We start from the raw sequence: 19,002 nt of genomic DNA on the forward strand, positions 1-19,002 counted from the left end.
ACCAGCAGGTAAGTGGAAAAAATCAGGTCTGGAAGCCAGAACTTCATCTAGCTCTTTCTGTTTTTGCCTCAGTACAATGAGAAACAATTTAGTCCTCTGTAACATTCCCTTAATACTTGTAAGAATGTTTACCTTGCTCACAGAATGTTCTCATTATACTTGAAGCAAATTTTTAAAAATTTAAAAACATGGACATATGTTACCTATTGCATTTACCATAGGAACATCTAGGTTATACTGTGTCTACTGCTGATGTATATATCTAACTGAACACCACTTTAGTTACATTAAATAACACATTTATCATGCAAATATTTGATGAGATACCACCACACTACAAAGCAGGTATTTCTTCCCCAGAATGCCTTGAAGATGAATAATATGCTGAAAATTATGAATTTTTTCATAATCATAATGAATAATTATGCTGAAAATCAGCATAATAACTGATGGTTTATTTTAAAATGCTTAAATTACAAATCTTTATTTAAGAAAAAGAACCTAGGAGAGAAATAACATTTGAGACAATATTTAGAATGAACAGTGATTAGGGTAGAAAGGAAAAGAAAATTCTTGCTCAATAGTAAAAACATGAAAGAATTTACAAATGTATTACTGATTCAGTGATTGATAAAATACATCAGGAATTCAAGAATAATGTTAGATTTAGAAATATGAATTGCTAAAATTACAAAGTAATAATAATGGTTCCAATTGCCTATATTAAAGTACCTACAAAATCCTGTTTTGTGTGCACAGAATTTCTTTATACCAACCTAAGTTAGATACGGAATAGAGAAAGTACTGATACTAAATAAAAAATGTCACCAGATTTTTTTTCCTACAAGGACACTTCCTGTATTATTATTTTTCATGGATTTTGAAGGCCATAGATACCTGAAAAGTAAGTCAATTTAGTCAATTGACAACTAACGAGTTTCAACCAATTGTTTTTAAAAGCACATAAAAGATAAACTTCAGCCATTTTGTCTTGTTTCCTGAGGGAAACACTTATTCACACAGTTTTATCACTGGAAATGACTAAATATTAATGAAAACTTTCAGATCTAGTGATAACCTGTGTTGATAAATAACTGTCCAACTTTGGGAGAACTACTTAGTATAGTTCTTTGTTCTCCTATATTCTGAAGGACTTAGGAATTCTGGCTCATGAGTTTTTTGTGATGATGGAAGATAGACTATATGAGAAAACTGAATGTTAACACATTGATTATCTTATTAAGCAGACATGGTGAGCAAATAATGTTTGTTGTTCATCTAACAGTTGATAAATGAATGTTAAAATCTGTCATCCTCCTGCCTTATATTTCTTGGCAGTTTAATCATTGTGATACTGACAGAACAAAAATTGTATTTACTATTTTGAAGAAATATACCAAAGATCAGAGAAGAAATCTTTTTTAAATGAACCAATATTCCCTTCCTAGTCTACTTATGTCATGTCTTAAGGGCTTTACATTATTCTTTTTAGCAGACATTCAAATTTCAACACTGTCTACACCATAGTGTCTACTCACAGCCTCTATTACTGTAAAACAAATGATTTAACATTTCTTTTTTTAAAATATAAATTTATTTATTTCAATTGGAGGCTAATTATTTTACAATATTGTAGTGGTTTTGCTATACACTGACATGAATCCACCACGGGTGTACATGTGTTCCCCATCCTGAATCCCCCCTCCCACCTCCCTCCCCATCCCATCCCTCTGGGTCATCCCAGTGCACCAGCCCCAAGCACCCTGTCTCATGCATCAAACCTGGACTGGTGATCCATTTCACATATGATAATATACATGTTTCAATGCCATTCTCCCAAATCATCCCACCCTCGGCCTCTCCCACAGAGTCCTAAAGACTGTTCTATACATCTGTGTCTCTTTTTCTGTCTTGCATATAGGGTTATCGTTACCATCTTTGTAAATTCCATATATATGTGTTAGCATACTATATTTGTATTTTTCTTTCTGGCTTACTTCACTCTGTATAATAGACTCCAGTTTCATCCACCTCATTAGAACTGATTCAAATGTATTCTTTTTAATGGCTTAGTAATATTCCATTGTGTATATGTACCATAGCTTTCTTACCCATTCATCTGCTGATGGACATCTAGGTTGCTTCCATGTCCTAGCTATTATAAACAGTGCTGCGATGAACACTGGGGTACACGTGTCTCTTTCAATTCTGGTTTTGATTTAACATTTCAAATCTACATTTGACATAGGGGCTTGATGGAGATTTAAAGGCTGCCTTTGGTTTTAATGGATAAAGTATAGGTTCTTCTTCACAGAAAAATACTGCTGTGGTTTGACCATCCTAATTAGTGTATGCCTGTAAGTCCTTTTTCCTGGACAAGGTGATTAATTTCTTAGCCCCAATGATATGGTAATTTGTAGGGCAACTCAATGTAGGCTATAGTTAGCAGTTTAGGAGTGAAATCATAGTAGGAAGAAAATATTGGCCATGAATTAAAGTTTTGAAAACTTTCAAAATTAAACATCATTTAAACAATTTAAATTGAAATGTTTAAAAAGTGGCATGTGCCTGGGGTGGGGCAGAGCTCAAATTTGTGCTGAATTGTCTCCAACAGTACTAATACAGTTCAGAAGACTATATGTGAGAACAGAAATAACTGTAAATGTGGATCACATTCAATCAATAATGAGTTGAGCTCCCTGACTGCTGAAAATGGTGATGCTTATTTTTTTCTTGCTTTAAATTATCAATATTGCTTTAAATTATCAATATTTCCCCCCTTAACCCAAGGGCCTTTCTCAAAGGCTAGCTTTTCTGGTCTCCAGGGAGTGCCAAGAAATCCTGAGTGGGGGGCCCCACAGCTGATACCTGAAGACCATCTCTACTGCCCTGCCTCATTCTTGAGTTGCAACTCAACAGTGTAAAGAAAACCTCCCTATAATAGTCCTGAACCCCTGCCTTGACGTTTGCACCCCCAAGTAAGTGGATTTTTTTAAAAAGTAAAAGATTTATGTACATCTCAAGAGTGGTTCCCTTCCTCCTAATCAGTGTGGGCAACATTAAAGAGATCTCCTTCCTCCTGAAGCTTATTTGTATGTGTGTGTGTGTTGGGGGAGCAATAGATAAACACAAAAGTAACATGTTAATTAAAATATATAGCATGCCAGTGAGTGGTAAGTACTACTGGGTAAAATAAAGCAGAGAGGGAACTAAAGGAATCAGAAAGGTCTCATTGCAAGGGTGACATCTGAGTAATGATCTGAAGGAGGCAAGAGAGTGAACTAAGATACAGGGTATTTGGTCTGGAGCTGAAGGAATATCAGATGCAAAGGCACTGGGGTCAGGGGGGCCTGGTGTTTGTGGAGGAAGAGCAGAGGGACAGCTGGCTCAAGCGGAGGGAGTGGGAGGAAATAAGGTGGGTGAGGCCAAAGGTCATGTGAGGCCCTGGCTGACCTTCCTAAGGGCTGTCTAAGAAACGTGGGGGCAACGGAAGGACTCTGAACAGGGGAGCGGCATGACCTAACAAGCTGTTAAAGGCCTTGTTCTTGAGGCTAGCTTTGGCGGCGGTGCCATCAAAAGACATCAGAAAGATAAATTTGGTAACAGGTGTCTCAAAGTTTGCACAGACAACTACTGATAAAGGAAAACGGTTGAATTCTGGACAAACGAGTGTGTAGGTGGTCAATAGGAGGGGTTACCCTGAGAAACTGGAAGATGCACCTGCCTAGTTTTCAGGCCGCGACCGCGGAGAAACCTCCAGTCCTGCTCCTCCAGCCCACGTCCTCTCTGCGAGGGTCAGGGCCTCAGCCTTTTGGCCGTGTTGCCATGGCGACTACAGGATTTCTTTCTTTCTTTTTTTCCCTTCTTCCACCCTACTCCCCACTCTTACACCTCCTGAGCGCAAAGCACCCGGATCCGCATCCTTCCACCGCGGACGCTGGGTTTGGGCCAGCGCCTACATATCAATATTCCGCTCGCGGCGTGTTCCCCGCCCCCGCCGCGACTCCAGGCGCCAGCCTATTCAGCAGCTCCGCACCCAGCGGTCCGCGCCACCCAACCGCCCTCACCTCCTCCCCGGGGATCACGGCGGGAGCCCCAAACCGGCTCTGCCCTGGAGCGTCCCTGGCGGCCCAGAGAACAGCCGCGGGTGGGCCCAGTAACGCATCGCTTTCCCACTCGCTGGTGGCGGCCCAGAGTTGCACGTCTGCGGCGGGGAGGGGGCGCCCTGCGCCTGGCTCGCAGGCAACGTGCCCGGGGAGACCCGCTCTACGCATCCCCGAAACAACTCTCTGGAGAGGTTCAACTCCCCTGTGCGCCGTTTAAGGTCCCCCTGCGCTTCCTGCAATGCACCAGACGGGGGAAGCAGATATCGGAGGCACCTGCATTGCGCCCCCGTTGGGATGCACTGTGCGCAAAAGGGGGGGGGGGGGGTGTCATCTGCTGCAAAACTGGAGGATCGGAGGCGCGGGGAGTTAGGGGTGGGTTTTCTTAGGACTTACCTTGTGCAGTTTCCACATGGCTCCTAGAGCCTTGACTTCGTGGCTGGAGTGTTTGCCCTCCTCCAAGCACTGGTAGCACACGGGCATCTTGCACTGCACGCAGTACATGCTGTGGTTCTCCAGCTCGTGGTCTGTGCAGGTGGAGACCTTCCGTGGGCTTAGCCGCCGGCTCACGCGGCCCTGGGCCGGGGGTACCAGGCGATGCTTGGCCAGAGGACCCCGGGGCGGGTGGCAGCGCAGGCGGCACGGGTCACAGTAGAAGACATCGCACTGTTCACACATGACGGTGGCTTCCTTGGGTGCCTTCTCGCAGAGCTGGCATTTAAGGGCAGCCGCTTTGCTCTGCTGGTAGCGGTCAATTACCCCTTCCAGGACGCGGTTCTTGGGGAAGCCGCGGAGTCCCCGGTCATCCAAGATGAGGCTGCGGTGGCACTGGGGGCAGGTGATACAGGAGTTGCGGGGCACAGAGGCCAAGGCCGGTGACAGGTGGGTGGCCGGTGGCGGCATAGCCGGGGGGAACACACGGACGCCGTTGGGGGACTTCTGGCATGGTGTAGTAGGGGCGCTGGCGAACCCCCCGTAGGAGCCGTAGCCGCTGTCCGCCTCGCTGTACAGGCTCATCTTGTCCAGGTCCAGATAATCATAATCAGAGACCCCGGAGCCCGAGGCCCGTCGGCTCTGGGGGGACTCTGACTCCGGGGTCTGTACCAGGATGTTGCGGGCGCACGCCTGACATATATTGTGAGAGCAGGGTAAGATGATGGGCTCGCGATAGAAGGAGCCGCACACGGGGCATTTTAACTCTTCTTCCATCTCTTCCATGGGGACCGGGCTGGGAGCGAAGCAGCTGCGGCTGCAACGGGCGCCTGAGCTGACGAGGTGGCCGGCTGGCCTGTCGTGTCCAGCACCTTGGCCAGCAGTGGCGGCGGTGGTTTTGGCAGTGGCTCCTTCCCGCGTCGCTTAGGCGCCGACTCCCTGCGAGGCGCTCTCTCTATGAGCCACCGAACCTCGGCGCCCAGAGCCAGCCTGGGATCGCCCCCTCCTCTCCCCCTAGTCCCGCCCCAACCTGTAAACAGCGGCCGATTGGACGGAGAACGAGAGAGCGAAGCTCTTATTGGCCACATGCCCCATCCTTCTCCTCTCCTCTGCAGGTCACAGGGGGTTTGGTGGAGGATTCTGAGCATGAGGGGAGTCTTCATTCCCGGCTGCAAAATCTCGGGAGGCGGCCGGCATGCGGAGGCGAAGGGACCGGGAAGGAGGAATTAGGCGGGATGACTCATCCCTCGCCCCGCTTCCTTCCGACCTCCGGCTCAGTCGCCCGAGAACGGAGCGTGAGAAACCCCTCCTCGCAGCGAGGAGGCTGGCAGAGGAGTTGGTGCCTATCGCCGGCGTTTGCGTTTGGCTTGCAGCTATGGTCTCCGGGCCGACCTCCCCTCGGCGAGTGCTGCACCACAGAGGAGTCGGCCCTTCTCCTTCCGTTGCTGGCGCCTCACCCAGACCTCGGTTTCTGTACTGTAGCGGGGACTTTCTCCCCAGCTCAGGAACCCGCGGAAGCCGGTCCCTGCACTCCAGCTTCCGGGGACCCGATGGTGCAGGCCGTGAGCCCTGGCAGAAGTCAACTCTTCTTTGTCTTCTTTCTCTCCCGGTTCCTGCTGTCTAAAAGGGAACAATATCGATTTCCTAGTGTTGCTGTGTGACTTAAACTAGGGACCCACGTAAAGCTCAGTATACTAGTTAAAATCTACGGCCCCTTCATTTCACGCTTTCAGTACAAACTCGGCCCAGAGGCTTCTTACCGTGTGATGTGAATGTGTCCCTATATCCCCACTTCAGTCCCCGTTCCCTCAAAGCTGTCCTCTCACCAGGCTGTCAGCACCTGGCTGATTTTCCGAAATAAGAGCAGCAGAATCTTTGGTTCAGTTGAGGCAGGATTGGGTTGCTTATTTCTGAGTGCCCACAGTTCGGTAAATGGATCACTGTGTCCCTGCAGAGTCTCTGTATGACACCAAATAGCATCTACTACAGCTTCCAGGATGGTGGGTTCTTCCTGTTTCTTCTAGCGAAGTGCATGAGGTGATGGTGATGGTGGGGGCAGGGTAGTTCTAGTGTCAGTTCTTAAATATTAAGCACTCTTCTCTCTCTCCCCAGTCATCGCTGGAGATAACTGGTCCTGTCCCTTGCTTGCAGTACTGCTAATTTGATGATGGAGGACCAAAAAAAAAAAAAAAAAAAAAAAAAAATCCAAAAACACCCCCAAATCCACCTTTAGGTTAAGTGACATGGTGATATGCTGAGGTAGTAACTTATTTCAAGTAGCACATGGCTGCCTTTTGCTGAATGATTCGTGAAGTAAATGACAAAATTTCTTTCCAAGTTTTAACAAATATTCCAATTTTCCATCTTCCAAAAAGATGACTTGATTGCAGCTCATTTAAACCACTCTACTGTGCAGGGGGGGAAAAGAGGAGTTTTTATAACCCTGCGCCTGGGGATAGTCCAATAAACTAGGTTATCTTTCCAACACCTTTCTTCAATTGCAATAAAAACAGCGCCTGATCATTGGGGGGAAAAGTTCTCATTTAAAGTTATGTTAACTACAAATGCTATGTGATTTTTTGTTGGAGTATAGTTGATTTCTATGTGATTTATTTTTAGCTTTTAATTAGTTGAGTCCAGAGCATCCAAAGATCTATTTAACTCCGTTTACAGACATTGAACATTTTCATGTGAGTTTGGAACATTATCTATTTGCAGGATACATCTAATTTATAAATCCCAAGAGAATTTGCTAATAACAAACAGTGATTAATAAATTGTTAGAAAGGAGTGTTAGTGCCACTCATAATTAACAGCCCTTCAAATGACTTTTATATGCATTTGGTCAATTGTAGCAGCTTTAGGCGGAGGCTAGGGGTGGTGGCCCAGAGCAGCTACCCCACCTCCAAGGAGCTGCTGCTGCAGGGCGCAGGAGGGCCGAGAGGAGCTACTCCACATTCAAGGTCAGGAGGGGCGGCCGTGAGAAGATATCCCTCGTCCAAGGTAAGGAGCAGCGGCTGCGCTTTGCTGGAGCAGCCATGAAGAGATACCCCACGTCCAAGGTCAGAGAATGCCAAGTAAGATGGTAGGTGTTGCGAGAGGGCATCAGAGGGCAGGCACACTAAAACCATAATCACAGAAAACTAGCCAATCTGATCACAGGACCACAGCCTTGTCTAACTCAATGAAACTAAGCCATGCCGTGTGGGGCCACCCAAGACGGACGGGTCATGGTGGAGAGGTCTAACACAATGTGGTCCACTGGAGAAGGGAATGGCAAACCACTTCAGTATTCTTGCCTTGAGAACCCCATGAACAGTATGAAAAGGCAAAATGATAGGATACTGAAAGAGGAACTCCCCCGGTTGGTAGGTGTCCAATATACTACTGGAGATCAGTGGAGAAATAACTCCAGAAAGAATGAAGGCATGGAGCCAAAGCAAAAACAATACCCAGTTTTGGATGTGACTGGTGATAGAAGCAAGGTCCGATGCTGTAAAGAGCAATATTGCATAGGAACCTGGAATGTTAGGTGAGTTCCAAACTCACATGAATCAAGGCATGAATGAAGCAAGGCATGCCATGAATCAAGGCAAATTGGAAGTGGTCAAACAGGAGATGGCAAGAGTGAACGTTGACATTCTAGGAATCAGTGAACTAAGATGGACTGGAATGGGTGAGTTTAATTCAGATGACCATTATATCTACTACTGTGGGCAGGAATCCCTTAGAAGAAATGGAGTAGCCATCATGGTCAACAAAAGAGTCCGAAATGCAGTACTTGGATACAATCTCAAAAATGACAGAATGATCTCTGTTCGTTTCCAAGGCAAACCATTCAGTATCATGGTATGCCTATGCCCCAAGCAGTAACGCTGAAGAAGCTGAAGTTGAACAGTTCTATGAAGACCTGCAAGACCTTTTAGAACTAACACTGAAAAAAGATGTCCTTTTCATTATAGGGGACTGGAATGCAAAAGTAAGAAGTCAAGAAACACCTGGAGTAACAGGCAAATTTGGCCTTGGAGTTTGGAATGAAGCAGGGCAAAGGCTAATAGAGTTTTGTCAAGAGAATGCACTGGTCATAGCAAACACCTTCTTCCAAAAACACAAAAGAAGACTCTACACATGGGCATCACCAGATGGTCAACACTGAAATCAGACTGATTATATTCTTTGCAGCCAAAGATGGAGAAGCCCCATACAGTCAGCAAAAACAAGACCAGGAGCTGACTGTGGCTCAGATCATGAACTCCTTATTGCCAAATTCAGACTGAAATTGAAGAAAGTAGGGAAAACCACTAGACCATTCAGGTATGACCTAAATCAAATCCCTTATGACTATACAGTGGAAGTGAGAAATAGATTTAAGGGACTAGACCTGATAGACAGAGTGCCTGATGAACTATGGATGGAGGTTCATGACATTGTACAGGAGAGAGGGATCAAGACCATCCCCATGGAAAGGAAATGCAAAAAGGCAAAATGGTTGTCTGAGGAGGCCTTACAAATAGCTGTGAAAAGAAGAGAAGCAAAAAGCAAAGGAGAAAAGGAAAGATATTCTCATTTGAATGCGGAGTTCCAAAGAATAGCAAGGAGAGATAAGAAAGTCTTCCTCAGCAATCAATGCAAAGAAATAGAGGAAAACAACAGAATGGGAAAAACTAGAGATCTCTTCAAGAAAATTAGAGATATCAAGGGAACATTTCAGGCAAAGACGGGCTCAATAAAGGACAGAAATGGTATGGACCTAACAGAAGCAGAAGACATTAAGAAGAGGTGGCAAGAATACACAGGAGAACTGTACAAAAAAGATCTTCATGACCCAGATAATCACGATGGTGTGATCACTCACCTAGAGCCAGACATCCTGGAATGTGAAGTCAAGTGGACCTAAGGAAGCATCACTACGAACAAAGCTAGTGGAGGTGATGGAATACCAGTTGAGCTATTTCAAATCCTGAAAGATGATGCTGTGAAAGTGCTGCACTCAATATGCCAGCAAATTTGGAAAACTCAGCAGTGGCCACAGAACTGGAAAAGGTCAGTTTTCATTCCAAACCCAAAGAAAGGAAATGCCAAAGAATGCTCAAACTACCACACAATTGCACTCATCTCACACGCTAGTAAAGAAATGCTTAAAATTTTCCAAGCCAGGCTTCAGCAATATATGAACCGTGAACTTCCAGATGTTCAAGCTGGTTTTAGAAAAGGCAGAGGAACCAGAGATCAAATTGCCAACATCCGATGGATTATCAAAAAAGCAAGAGAGTTCCAGAAAAACATCTATTTCTGCTTTATTGACTATGCCAAAGCTTTTGACTGTGTGGATCACAATAAACTGTGCAAATTCTGAAAGAGATGGGAATACCAGACCACCTGACCCACCTTTTGAGAAACCTGTATGCAGGTCAGGAAGCAACAGTTAGAACTGGACATGGAACAACAGACTGGTTCCAAATAGGAAAAGGAGTATGTCAAGGCTGTATATTGTCACCCTGCTTATTTAACTTATATGCAGAGTACATCATGAGAAATGCTGGGCTGTAAGAAGCACAAGCTGGAATCAAGATTGCTGGCAGAAATATCAATAACCTCAGATAAGCAGATGACACCACCCTTATGGCAGAAAGTGAAGAAGAACTAAAAAGCTCTTGATGAAAGTGAAAGAGGAGAGTGAAAAAGTTGGCTTAAAGCTCAACATTCAGAAAACTAAGATCATGGCATCTGGTCCCATCACTTCATGGGAGATAGATGGGGAAACAGTGGAAACAGTGTCAGACTTTATTTTTTGGGGCTCCAAAATCACTGCAGATGGTGATTGCAGCCATGAAATTAAAAGACGCTTACTCTTTGGAAGGAAAGTTATGACCAACCTAGACAACATATTAAAAAGCAGAGACATTACTTTGCCAACAAAGTTCTGTCTAGTCAAGGCTGTGGTTTTTCCATTGGTCATGTATGGATGTGAGAGTTGGACTGTGAAGAAAGCTGAGCACCAAAAAATTGATGCTTTTGAACTGTGGTGTTGGAGAAGACTCTTGAGAGTTTCTTGGACTGCAAGAAGATCCAACCAGTCCATCCTAAAGGAGATCAGTCCTGAGTGTTCATTGGAAAGACTGATGCTGAAGCTGAAACTCCAATACTTTGGCTACCTCATGTGAAGAGTTGACTCATTCGAAAAGACCCTGATGCTGGGAGGGATTGGGGGCAGGAGGAGAAGGGGACGACAGAGGATGAGATGGCTGAATGGCATCACCAACTCGATGGACATGGATTTGTGTAAACTCCGGGAGTTGGTAATGGACAGGGAGGCCTGGCGTCCTGCGATTCACGGGGTTGCAGAGTCGGACACAAGTGAGTGACTGAACTGAACTGAACTGAGCAGCCTTAGCCCAGTGCTTCTGATATTTCAAGGTAAGCAGCTGTCACTCTTTTTCTGAGTTTGAACTTTCTTATCACAGATCACCATTTGCTATGCATTGAATGATCATGGTATCAGGGGGTGTGGCCCTTGACAGGGCCTTCGTGAATTGGATTAGTGCTCTTAAAAACATAACCCAAGAGAGCTCCCTTGCTCTCTCCCATCTGGTGAGGAAGCAGATCTTCACCAGTTACCAAATTTGCCAATACCTTGATCTTGTACTTTCCAGTCTTCAGACCTGTGAGAGATATACATGAAATATATCAAGATTTCATTGCTAGAAATATTGATTATGTATCATTGATTCGTTAGGTCTATTTGGTCAAGACTAGCTTAGTCAAACCCAGGAAATTTAAATGACTATCATTTGTTTAGTTTTCATGCTGTTCCAGGCAGTAAGTTAAAAACTGATGGCTTATTTTAAAATGTTTAAATTGGAAATCATTATTTAAGAAAAGGTAAGAGAGAAATGACATTTGAGACAAGATTCAGAATGAACAGTCAGTGATTTGAGTAGAAAGGAAAAGAAAATTCTCGCTCAACAACACAAACGCGAAAGAATTTACAAATACATTACAAATATATACTACAAATACATTACTGACTCAGTGATTGATTAAGTCACATCAGTGAGTTAATTTATTTACATTTATAATCTACTTTGATCTCTGTGATAACAAGAAGAGATGGGTATAAATATCCCCATTTTAAAGACGAGTAAACTGAGAATGAGCAAAGTACTGAAGGTCAAATATTGGTGAGGCTAGGATTTCTTTCCTTCTTTGTTTATTCATTCATTCAACAAATGATGAGCTTCACTCTCTGTCAGGCCCTGTATGTAATAGATACCAAAAATGACCTTTAAAAATTTTTTTTCTATGCTTATTCTCCCTGGAGAAGCACATGGCAACCCACTTCAGTATTCTTGCCTGGAAAATTCCATGGACAGAGGAAACTGATGGACTACAGTTCACGGGGTTGAAAGAGTCAGACACGACTGATCAATGAACACACATGCTTATTCTGCTTAACCTTCCCTGATAACTTATCATTTCCTTGAATTTGTTTCTTTAAAATATTATATATTTTCCCCTCCCTCATGTTGCAGTATTTGGCCATAATGTGCTTACAGCCCTCCGATGAATTGTGTTTAAAGGAAATAAAGACCTGAATGTAGTTGATGCTATAGAAGTACGATAGGGAATATCTTCTGTCTTCCAGCTGATGATCAGCCCATGCCCTGAAGCACAAGGATTGATAGGGTTGACTGTAGATGTTGTCATTTGGGTAAAATGCCTCTGAAACTTACTAAATTCTTCACCCAAATGATGTTCCTTAGCGATAAATCAAGCAAATTAAGCTGTACTAGTGGCTTTTCCATTTTTTTTAAGACAAAGGTTTTTCAGTGAAAAATATAGGTGCTTTTCTGTTTACTTTTGACTACAATGCTTGATTATTAACACAAGAGTCTCTGATTCTAAGGAATGAATACTCAGAGGAGAAAGAATTCTCTCTGTTCCTCCCGCATTCTCTTCTAGAGTCATCAGTCTTTAGTTACAGGGGCAAAATTCCTTCTTTTGGCCATATGAGGATCATCCTCCTTCCATAAATGCCTAAAAAGCAGGATTAACTATAGGAATGAACCATGGTCAGACCCTAGATAACAGACAGTGTAGGACTACAATTCCTGAGAGAAGGCAAACAAAGGGTAAGTCCTACCTTCAATCAGGCTTTCTACCAGATTGTAAATTCCAGACTGACACAAGGAGGAGGAATTCTAACAAAACCCGTCAATCTCCCTGATTTTAAGAAGGTGAAGGAAGCTAGAATTTGGAGAGAGGAAAGAGCTAGAGAAAGTTTCAAGGAATCTGCATGGGGATTTGCTTGGTGTTTGGATACCCTATGTGCATGTACAGGGTGAATCTCCACCAGGATGGGCAATGACAACTTCTGAGGAAAGAGCAATTATTGGAGTTGTAATGTAAACAATTCTCAGAGCACACACAGAACCAGGTACCATTCATATTCTCTTCAGCCAGAATGAAAAGAACTCATTGAATATACAAAAAATCAGTTGTATCTCTATATATTAGCAGTGCATAATTAGCAATTGATATTAAAACTATACTATTTATAACAGCATCAAAAATCATGAATTTGAATTTTGAAACGTATAAGATATATACACTGACAACTACAAAACATTTCAGAGAGAAATTAAAAGCAACTTTAATAAATGGTGAGATACACCATGTTCATAGATTGGCAGACTCAATATTGTTAAGATGGCAGTTTACCCCAAATTGATCTACAGAGTCAATGCAATTCCAATGAAAATTTTCAGACCTTTTTTGGGGTAAGAGACTGACAAGTTGATTCTAAAATCTACTTGAAGATATAAAGAAGTTAGAACAGCCAAAAGTATTTTGAAAAAGATACAACTTGAAGATTTATATTAACTGATTTTAAGACTTACTATGAAGCTACAGTAATTAACTGTTGTGTTAATGGCTTAAGGATAGAAATATATATCAATGAAACAGTAGAGTTTAGAAATAGATTCATATGTATGGTCAATTAATTGTAAATAAAGATTATAAATAAACTTATGGAAACATCTATTTAAGTTAAAAACATCAATAAAAAAAGTTCAAAAAGTGAGGAGAGATGCTAGCTTAGTCTTTATATACTCTTCTAGGTTATTTCACTTTTTATAACAAGCATGTGTTATAACTTGAAAAATATCTAAAAAATAATTCTTAGAAGAAGTTGAAAATAATTTCTGAAGGAGTGTGAGCACTATTACTTGAAATTCCCTTTCTCCTATCTAGTCTTCATTGTTACATGCCAGAGTTAAAAAAATAATCTCATGTTTCTGATCTTAAATTTTGGAACTGTGCTTTACATATGTTGTTACAGTATTAATCTGACTTTATATAATTTACTGTATCCTAATTAGAAATCAGAGCTATTAATACTTTCTCCAAAGTGCCTAATACAGTTCTAATGCCATTGTTCCCTGTGATGTTCTCTGAAGGTGTCTTCCTGGATAATTTCTCTACCTTCAATAAGTTTTTCAAATATTTTACCCCTGTCTTTAAGAAGCGTATGGTTTGCTAGGGAAATTAACTTGTCCATAGAATTTTTCTTTAGGTGTTTGTAAACACTGCCTCAGGCTCTTCTCTGTTTCAGCCTCAAAGTCAGAAGTCATTCACAATTTCTTTTACATTTAGCTGTTACCACTTTTGGTAATGCTGGAGGACCAATCTAGGAGAATATAGGATATAGGAATTCTTCTGTTAGGAGTTTGAATTTGGGAAACTGAAAGACTGAGCATATTAATTGGAGATGCTAAACAGAAAGTTCATGAAGTGTACCAGAGGCCAGATTAGCCAATACAGTTATACGGAAGCTAGTTTCAAGGAACTTGTCTGGGGGAGCAGATGTTACCAGTGCTTAGCAATACCTTTTCCTTCCTGGATACAGGGGAGACTATGAAACTTTTTGTTTTTAGGCAAGACTTTGTTGGCCAAAGAAATATGTGCAGGAGTGATATGTGTGACTTCCAGACTGAGTTCATAAAAAGCTCCCACACAAAGTTATGGAAAATGTGTTGAGATATTATTGAACCATGGATCAGAGCTGCCTGGATCACTGAATCTGCATACAGAAACCAGCTGTCAGAACTGGTGATTCACTGCCTAAAGAACAACTAAGGAAAATTAGCTTTTGCTGTGTTAAGCCAGAGGTGTGAGAGATGTGTGTTAGGGTCACACAGCACAGCCTAACCTGACTAGTACAGCAGTGAAGGGAGATGAATGGAAGAGATAGGCAGAGACGAGGCATGAACATAGCCTTTGAAAGAGACACTTAGTGCAGAAACCTGTGAGTTTTTGAGAGAATTTTCTAGCCAAGGGAGCATGCTCAGCTGAGACACAGGGGAAGGTTGGGGAATTAATGCCCCTGGAAGCAGCCCCAACAAGTGATGCTGGGTGGGTGAGGGGTTGGTAGATAAATATCTAGGTTCCTTACATCTCTGGGACTTAAAAAATCCCCAGTGACTTATCCAAAGTTATGGAGCAGAGCCAGGACTTTAAGTCAGGACTTTTTGCATCTGGTTCAGTTCTCTTTCCCCTATGTTGAGCTAGCAGAAAAGCCAGAATTGTTGTTTGTTTTTTATATATTTTTTAATGTTGGTAAGGGAAAGAACAAGGTAAGGCAATTTGTAAAGATGTTGGACTTGAATATAAAGACCTAGATGTACCGATTCTTTCAACTTGGTTGCTTCTTGAAGAATAAAGCAGTTTACACTTACAAAATTAGATTTCTCAAGAGTGTATGAGCTATATAATCTTGTGCATGTCCTACACTGTGTGGGTCCTAAATTCCCAAGTCTTAAGAATGCCTAGATGGTTCCTTGAAGCTCTATGGAACTCTGGCTTTAGTATCCACATTAAATTTCTAGGGAAGAAGGAAGGAAAAGAGAGGGGGATGAAGAAATCGTATATTGAGGAGGGGTAAAGGGGGAGAGGAGGAGGAGGAGGGGGAGGAAAGGAAGGGGGAGGAGGAGGGGGAGAGAAAGAAAGAGGAGGAGTGGGAGGGAGAGGGGGAGGAGGGGGAGGAGGAGGAGGGACAAAGGGAGGAGGGGGAGCACATGCCCTATAGTCTTCAAGAAAAAAATGTTTCAGATAATTTTCTCCTCAGGCTGAATGAGAATGAGAATAGGCTCTGGGGGACACTTAATACTTAAAAGCATCCTGTACAAGTTTTTGCAATAAGTGAAAAGTAAGAACCACTTGTTACGTGATGACATCTAAATAAGATAAAATAGAGTTCAAACTCATTTGGTAGAAGAAATTTGCTAAAATATGGCTGTAGTACTACTAGATATTTCATTATTAATTTCTGTTCTTTGATACGAAGTTTTACTCAAATGTCGAGAAGAAGATATTTATGCCTTAAAACACAAGTTTAATACAATAACCATATTGATTTAATATTTAAGCAGAGAATAAAACAGAATAATACATATAGTATGGTACCTATTTTTTACCAACACTGTCTGTATTGTCCACCTGCCAGTGCAGGAGATGCGAGAGACCTGGGTTTGATCTCTAGGTTAGGTAGATACCCTGGAGAAGGAAATGGCATCCCACTCCAGTATTCTTGTCTGGGAAATCTCATGGACAGAACCTGGCAGGCTAGTTCACGGGGTCGCAAAGAATTGGACATGATTGAGTATAACCCTGGCAAGTGACTTTATAGACACAGAGATGCTTAAAGGTTAAGTGGTGTGCCCAAGTTCATGAAAATGGTTTTGGGGTATAGTTCAGTTCATATACAGGAGTAGCCATGCAAACTGGTAAGATAATATTTTGTTGGTCTAATTTCTAATAGCGTTCTACTATGCAACCTTTTCTTAGCTTCAGTAACATTTATAGGGTAGTCACATTGAGATGCCAGTTTTTATAAAGTGGTTAATATTTATTGCTCTATATTGCTCTTATTTGTTGCTGCTAATGAATACTATGTAAGAAGACTTTTATGTAGATTCTGGGATAGTTCTACTTACTGCTGGTTTTTGAGCCTTGGATTTTCCAATTTTACTGATCTACTTCTGAGGAGAGCCTGAATGAAAAAGATCATTTTTCTTACTCCAAATCCATGACTCCAATCTCTTTGAATTGCTTGAAATCACCTCTTAATTGATTGGCTGTTAAATTATTTTATAACACTTCACAAATTTGGATGTACGTTTGGTTCTTCACTGAGACCTCCAATTATCCTGGAATAATTATTTGTGCAGTGTAGAAGACAAATAATTATCTATGGGTTGAATGAAAGCCCTTTTTTACGTTCTTACAGATTCAATAACTGTAATACAGGCCTTTATTTGAGTGGCATGTTTCTTTGTGGTTTTGAAAATAGCTGATTCTCTAAAATGACAGTTAAAAAAAATTTGAGTAGAGATAATTATGGGCTTAATTTTTAAAAATAACACAATCAATTAAAATATTTATTGCTCATTTGCTGATTATGAGAGACAAAAGAAAGACATCCCTGCCATCTCAGAGTGAATGTTTACTAGCGAATAAGACAAAATCACTCAAAATCACAGTATGAGATTATGAGTGCTGTGAAAGGATTCCATAGTGTCATGGGGGTCAGAGGAGGGAGCATGTGTGGGTGAGGTTATGAAGCCTTCATGGGTTGGATTTCAGAAGAAACAGCTAGGATGGGGAAGAACATTAAGTAGGGAACATAATAAGCAGAGAAGTTGGAGTTTGAACAAATTTTGAAGATAAAATTTGTAGTGAAGGGAATCAACCCAGAGTCATTATTTTAGTGTATAGGACACAAAAACATGAATGAAAGAAGGAGAGGGATTTTTCTGAAAGGGCAGAAACATATCCATGAGTCTTAGCATCCTCTGAAAGACTCAGAATAATTCCTTGCTAGCTAACAAAAATCTGATTATCTCCAGAGTTTAGACAGGGAAAGTGGAATTTATTTTAAGTAAAAAATAATATAGGTTAATTGCTTAAAAGAATAAATAACTTAGAACCAAGAATTGAAGTACTCTTACTTTTGGAATTCCCTTTCCCTTTTATTGTAGGGCCAAGGCAGGGTCACATAGCATTTATTCAAGTTATTCAAATATTGTAGTCTTTTCTATTTGACTATCTCCATTCCAACTGCCATGTGCTGTGGAAAAAGCACATGAATATTGGGATCAGATGGGTACAGATTTAGACCCACTTACTAGCCGAAAGAAAGTGGGCATAAATTCCATGAGGACACCATTTTTCTCATTGCTATGTATCCCCAGCATGAGGGATATATAGTGTGCTTGGGATATAATGTTGCTTGGGGTATAATGTGTGCTTCATAAATACTTGTTGGATAAATTAATGATCTTTTTGAACCTCAGTTTCCTTATTAATATATTGGGAAACACAATATCTAACTCAAGGAATTGTATTAAGAAATTAAACAAGAAAATGTAGGGGAAATTCTCTAATACAGTGTTTATTTCATGTACCAGGTTTCTAAACATGACTTTCTTTTCATCTTCAGATCAAGATGCACTAACTGTATCTTTCATTAATTAATTGCTTTTTTATTTTTATGACTGTATATCTGGTTTTTAAGAATATGTAGTTTTCAATGACATGACTGACAAATTTAGTTTTATAAAAATGAAAGCAGGCCAGTTGATCTAGACTTTGTCCATTAATGCAACTCAAGTTAGAAATAAGTCACTTAAAGGACTAGCTCCTTTTATTCTATTTTATTCTATTATTTATATAGATAAGACTCTTATACTAATAATTCCATTGAAGTCTACAAAAATTCAATCCAATAAAATGTGGGCCAAGAACTATGCTAGATGCTAGGGATACAAAGACAAATAAGAAACTTCATTCTGTTTTTAGATTCATGATAAGATTGGCACGTGACAAAGAAGAAATAGTGAGGCTTTGCCTGTGTAGGTCAAACGACCTTTGAGAATAGTTGAGATATGCCCACAAAAGTGGCTACAGTTAGGCCCATGACTGGATAGGCCTCTGAGTAGTTATAGGTTGGCTCAAACTTAAAAATTAAAATCTCTATCACCATACCTTAGATGATCAGGTCAACCTCTGGCTCTAGAGAAAGGAGAAGTCCTTCCCTGTGCTTATTGCAAGAACCACCTCCATTTGTATTCAAAGATGCTTGGCAGTGCACTGTTCTTTCCTGTCTCTAGAGACTGACAGGGAAGCAGCCATTCCCTTTAGGCATAAATAGGAAAAAAAAATTCTTCTTCTGCTATTAAGGGCAAAGATAGACCCAATACATTATTAAACCGAACACTGAACATCTCATTTGGAATTATGTACATTCTAGTTAATGCTGACAAGGCGGTCTTCTACCAAACAAAGATGAGTATTTGCTTAATTTGGAGAATTTCATGAAAAAAATCTGTTCCATGGCTAAAGAAAAAAGAACTCTCTCTCTTCAATGATGCTTCCCTAGTTTAAATCTCCATCACCTGCTGTGGAA

General features: G+C 41.5%; 1 protein-coding gene and 1 pseudogene across 8 annotated transcripts in view; one reads left to right on the forward strand and one right to left on the reverse strand.

Moving 5' to 3' along the window:
* The window catches only part of TRIM9 (tripartite motif containing 9), a 115,721-nt gene extending 109,738 nt beyond the window's left edge, over positions 1-5,983 (reverse strand). For 2 of the 8 annotated variants that reach the window (XM_070469122.1, XM_070469118.1), the window contains exon 1: positions 4,500-5,982. In XM_070469122.1, the coding sequence (XP_070325223.1) occupies positions 4,500-5,321 (822 nt within the window). In that variant the 5' untranslated portion in view covers positions 5,322-5,982. Of the gene's footprint in view, positions 1-4,499 lie in introns of all 8 variants that reach the window. The other 6 variants (XM_070469124.1, XM_070469120.1, XM_070469119.1 and 3 more) reach the window with 5 other exon arrangements.
* The window catches only part of LOC110147236 (cleavage and polyadenylation specificity factor subunit 7 pseudogene), a 41,995-nt pseudogene continuing 28,763 nt past the window's right edge, over positions 5,771-19,002 (forward strand).

This window comes from Odocoileus virginianus, chromosome 6 (assembly GCF_023699985.2).
Source record: "Odocoileus virginianus isolate 20LAN1187 ecotype Illinois chromosome 6, Ovbor_1.2, whole genome shotgun sequence".
NCBI classification, from domain to species: domain Eukaryota; kingdom Metazoa; phylum Chordata; class Mammalia; order Artiodactyla; family Cervidae; genus Odocoileus; species Odocoileus virginianus.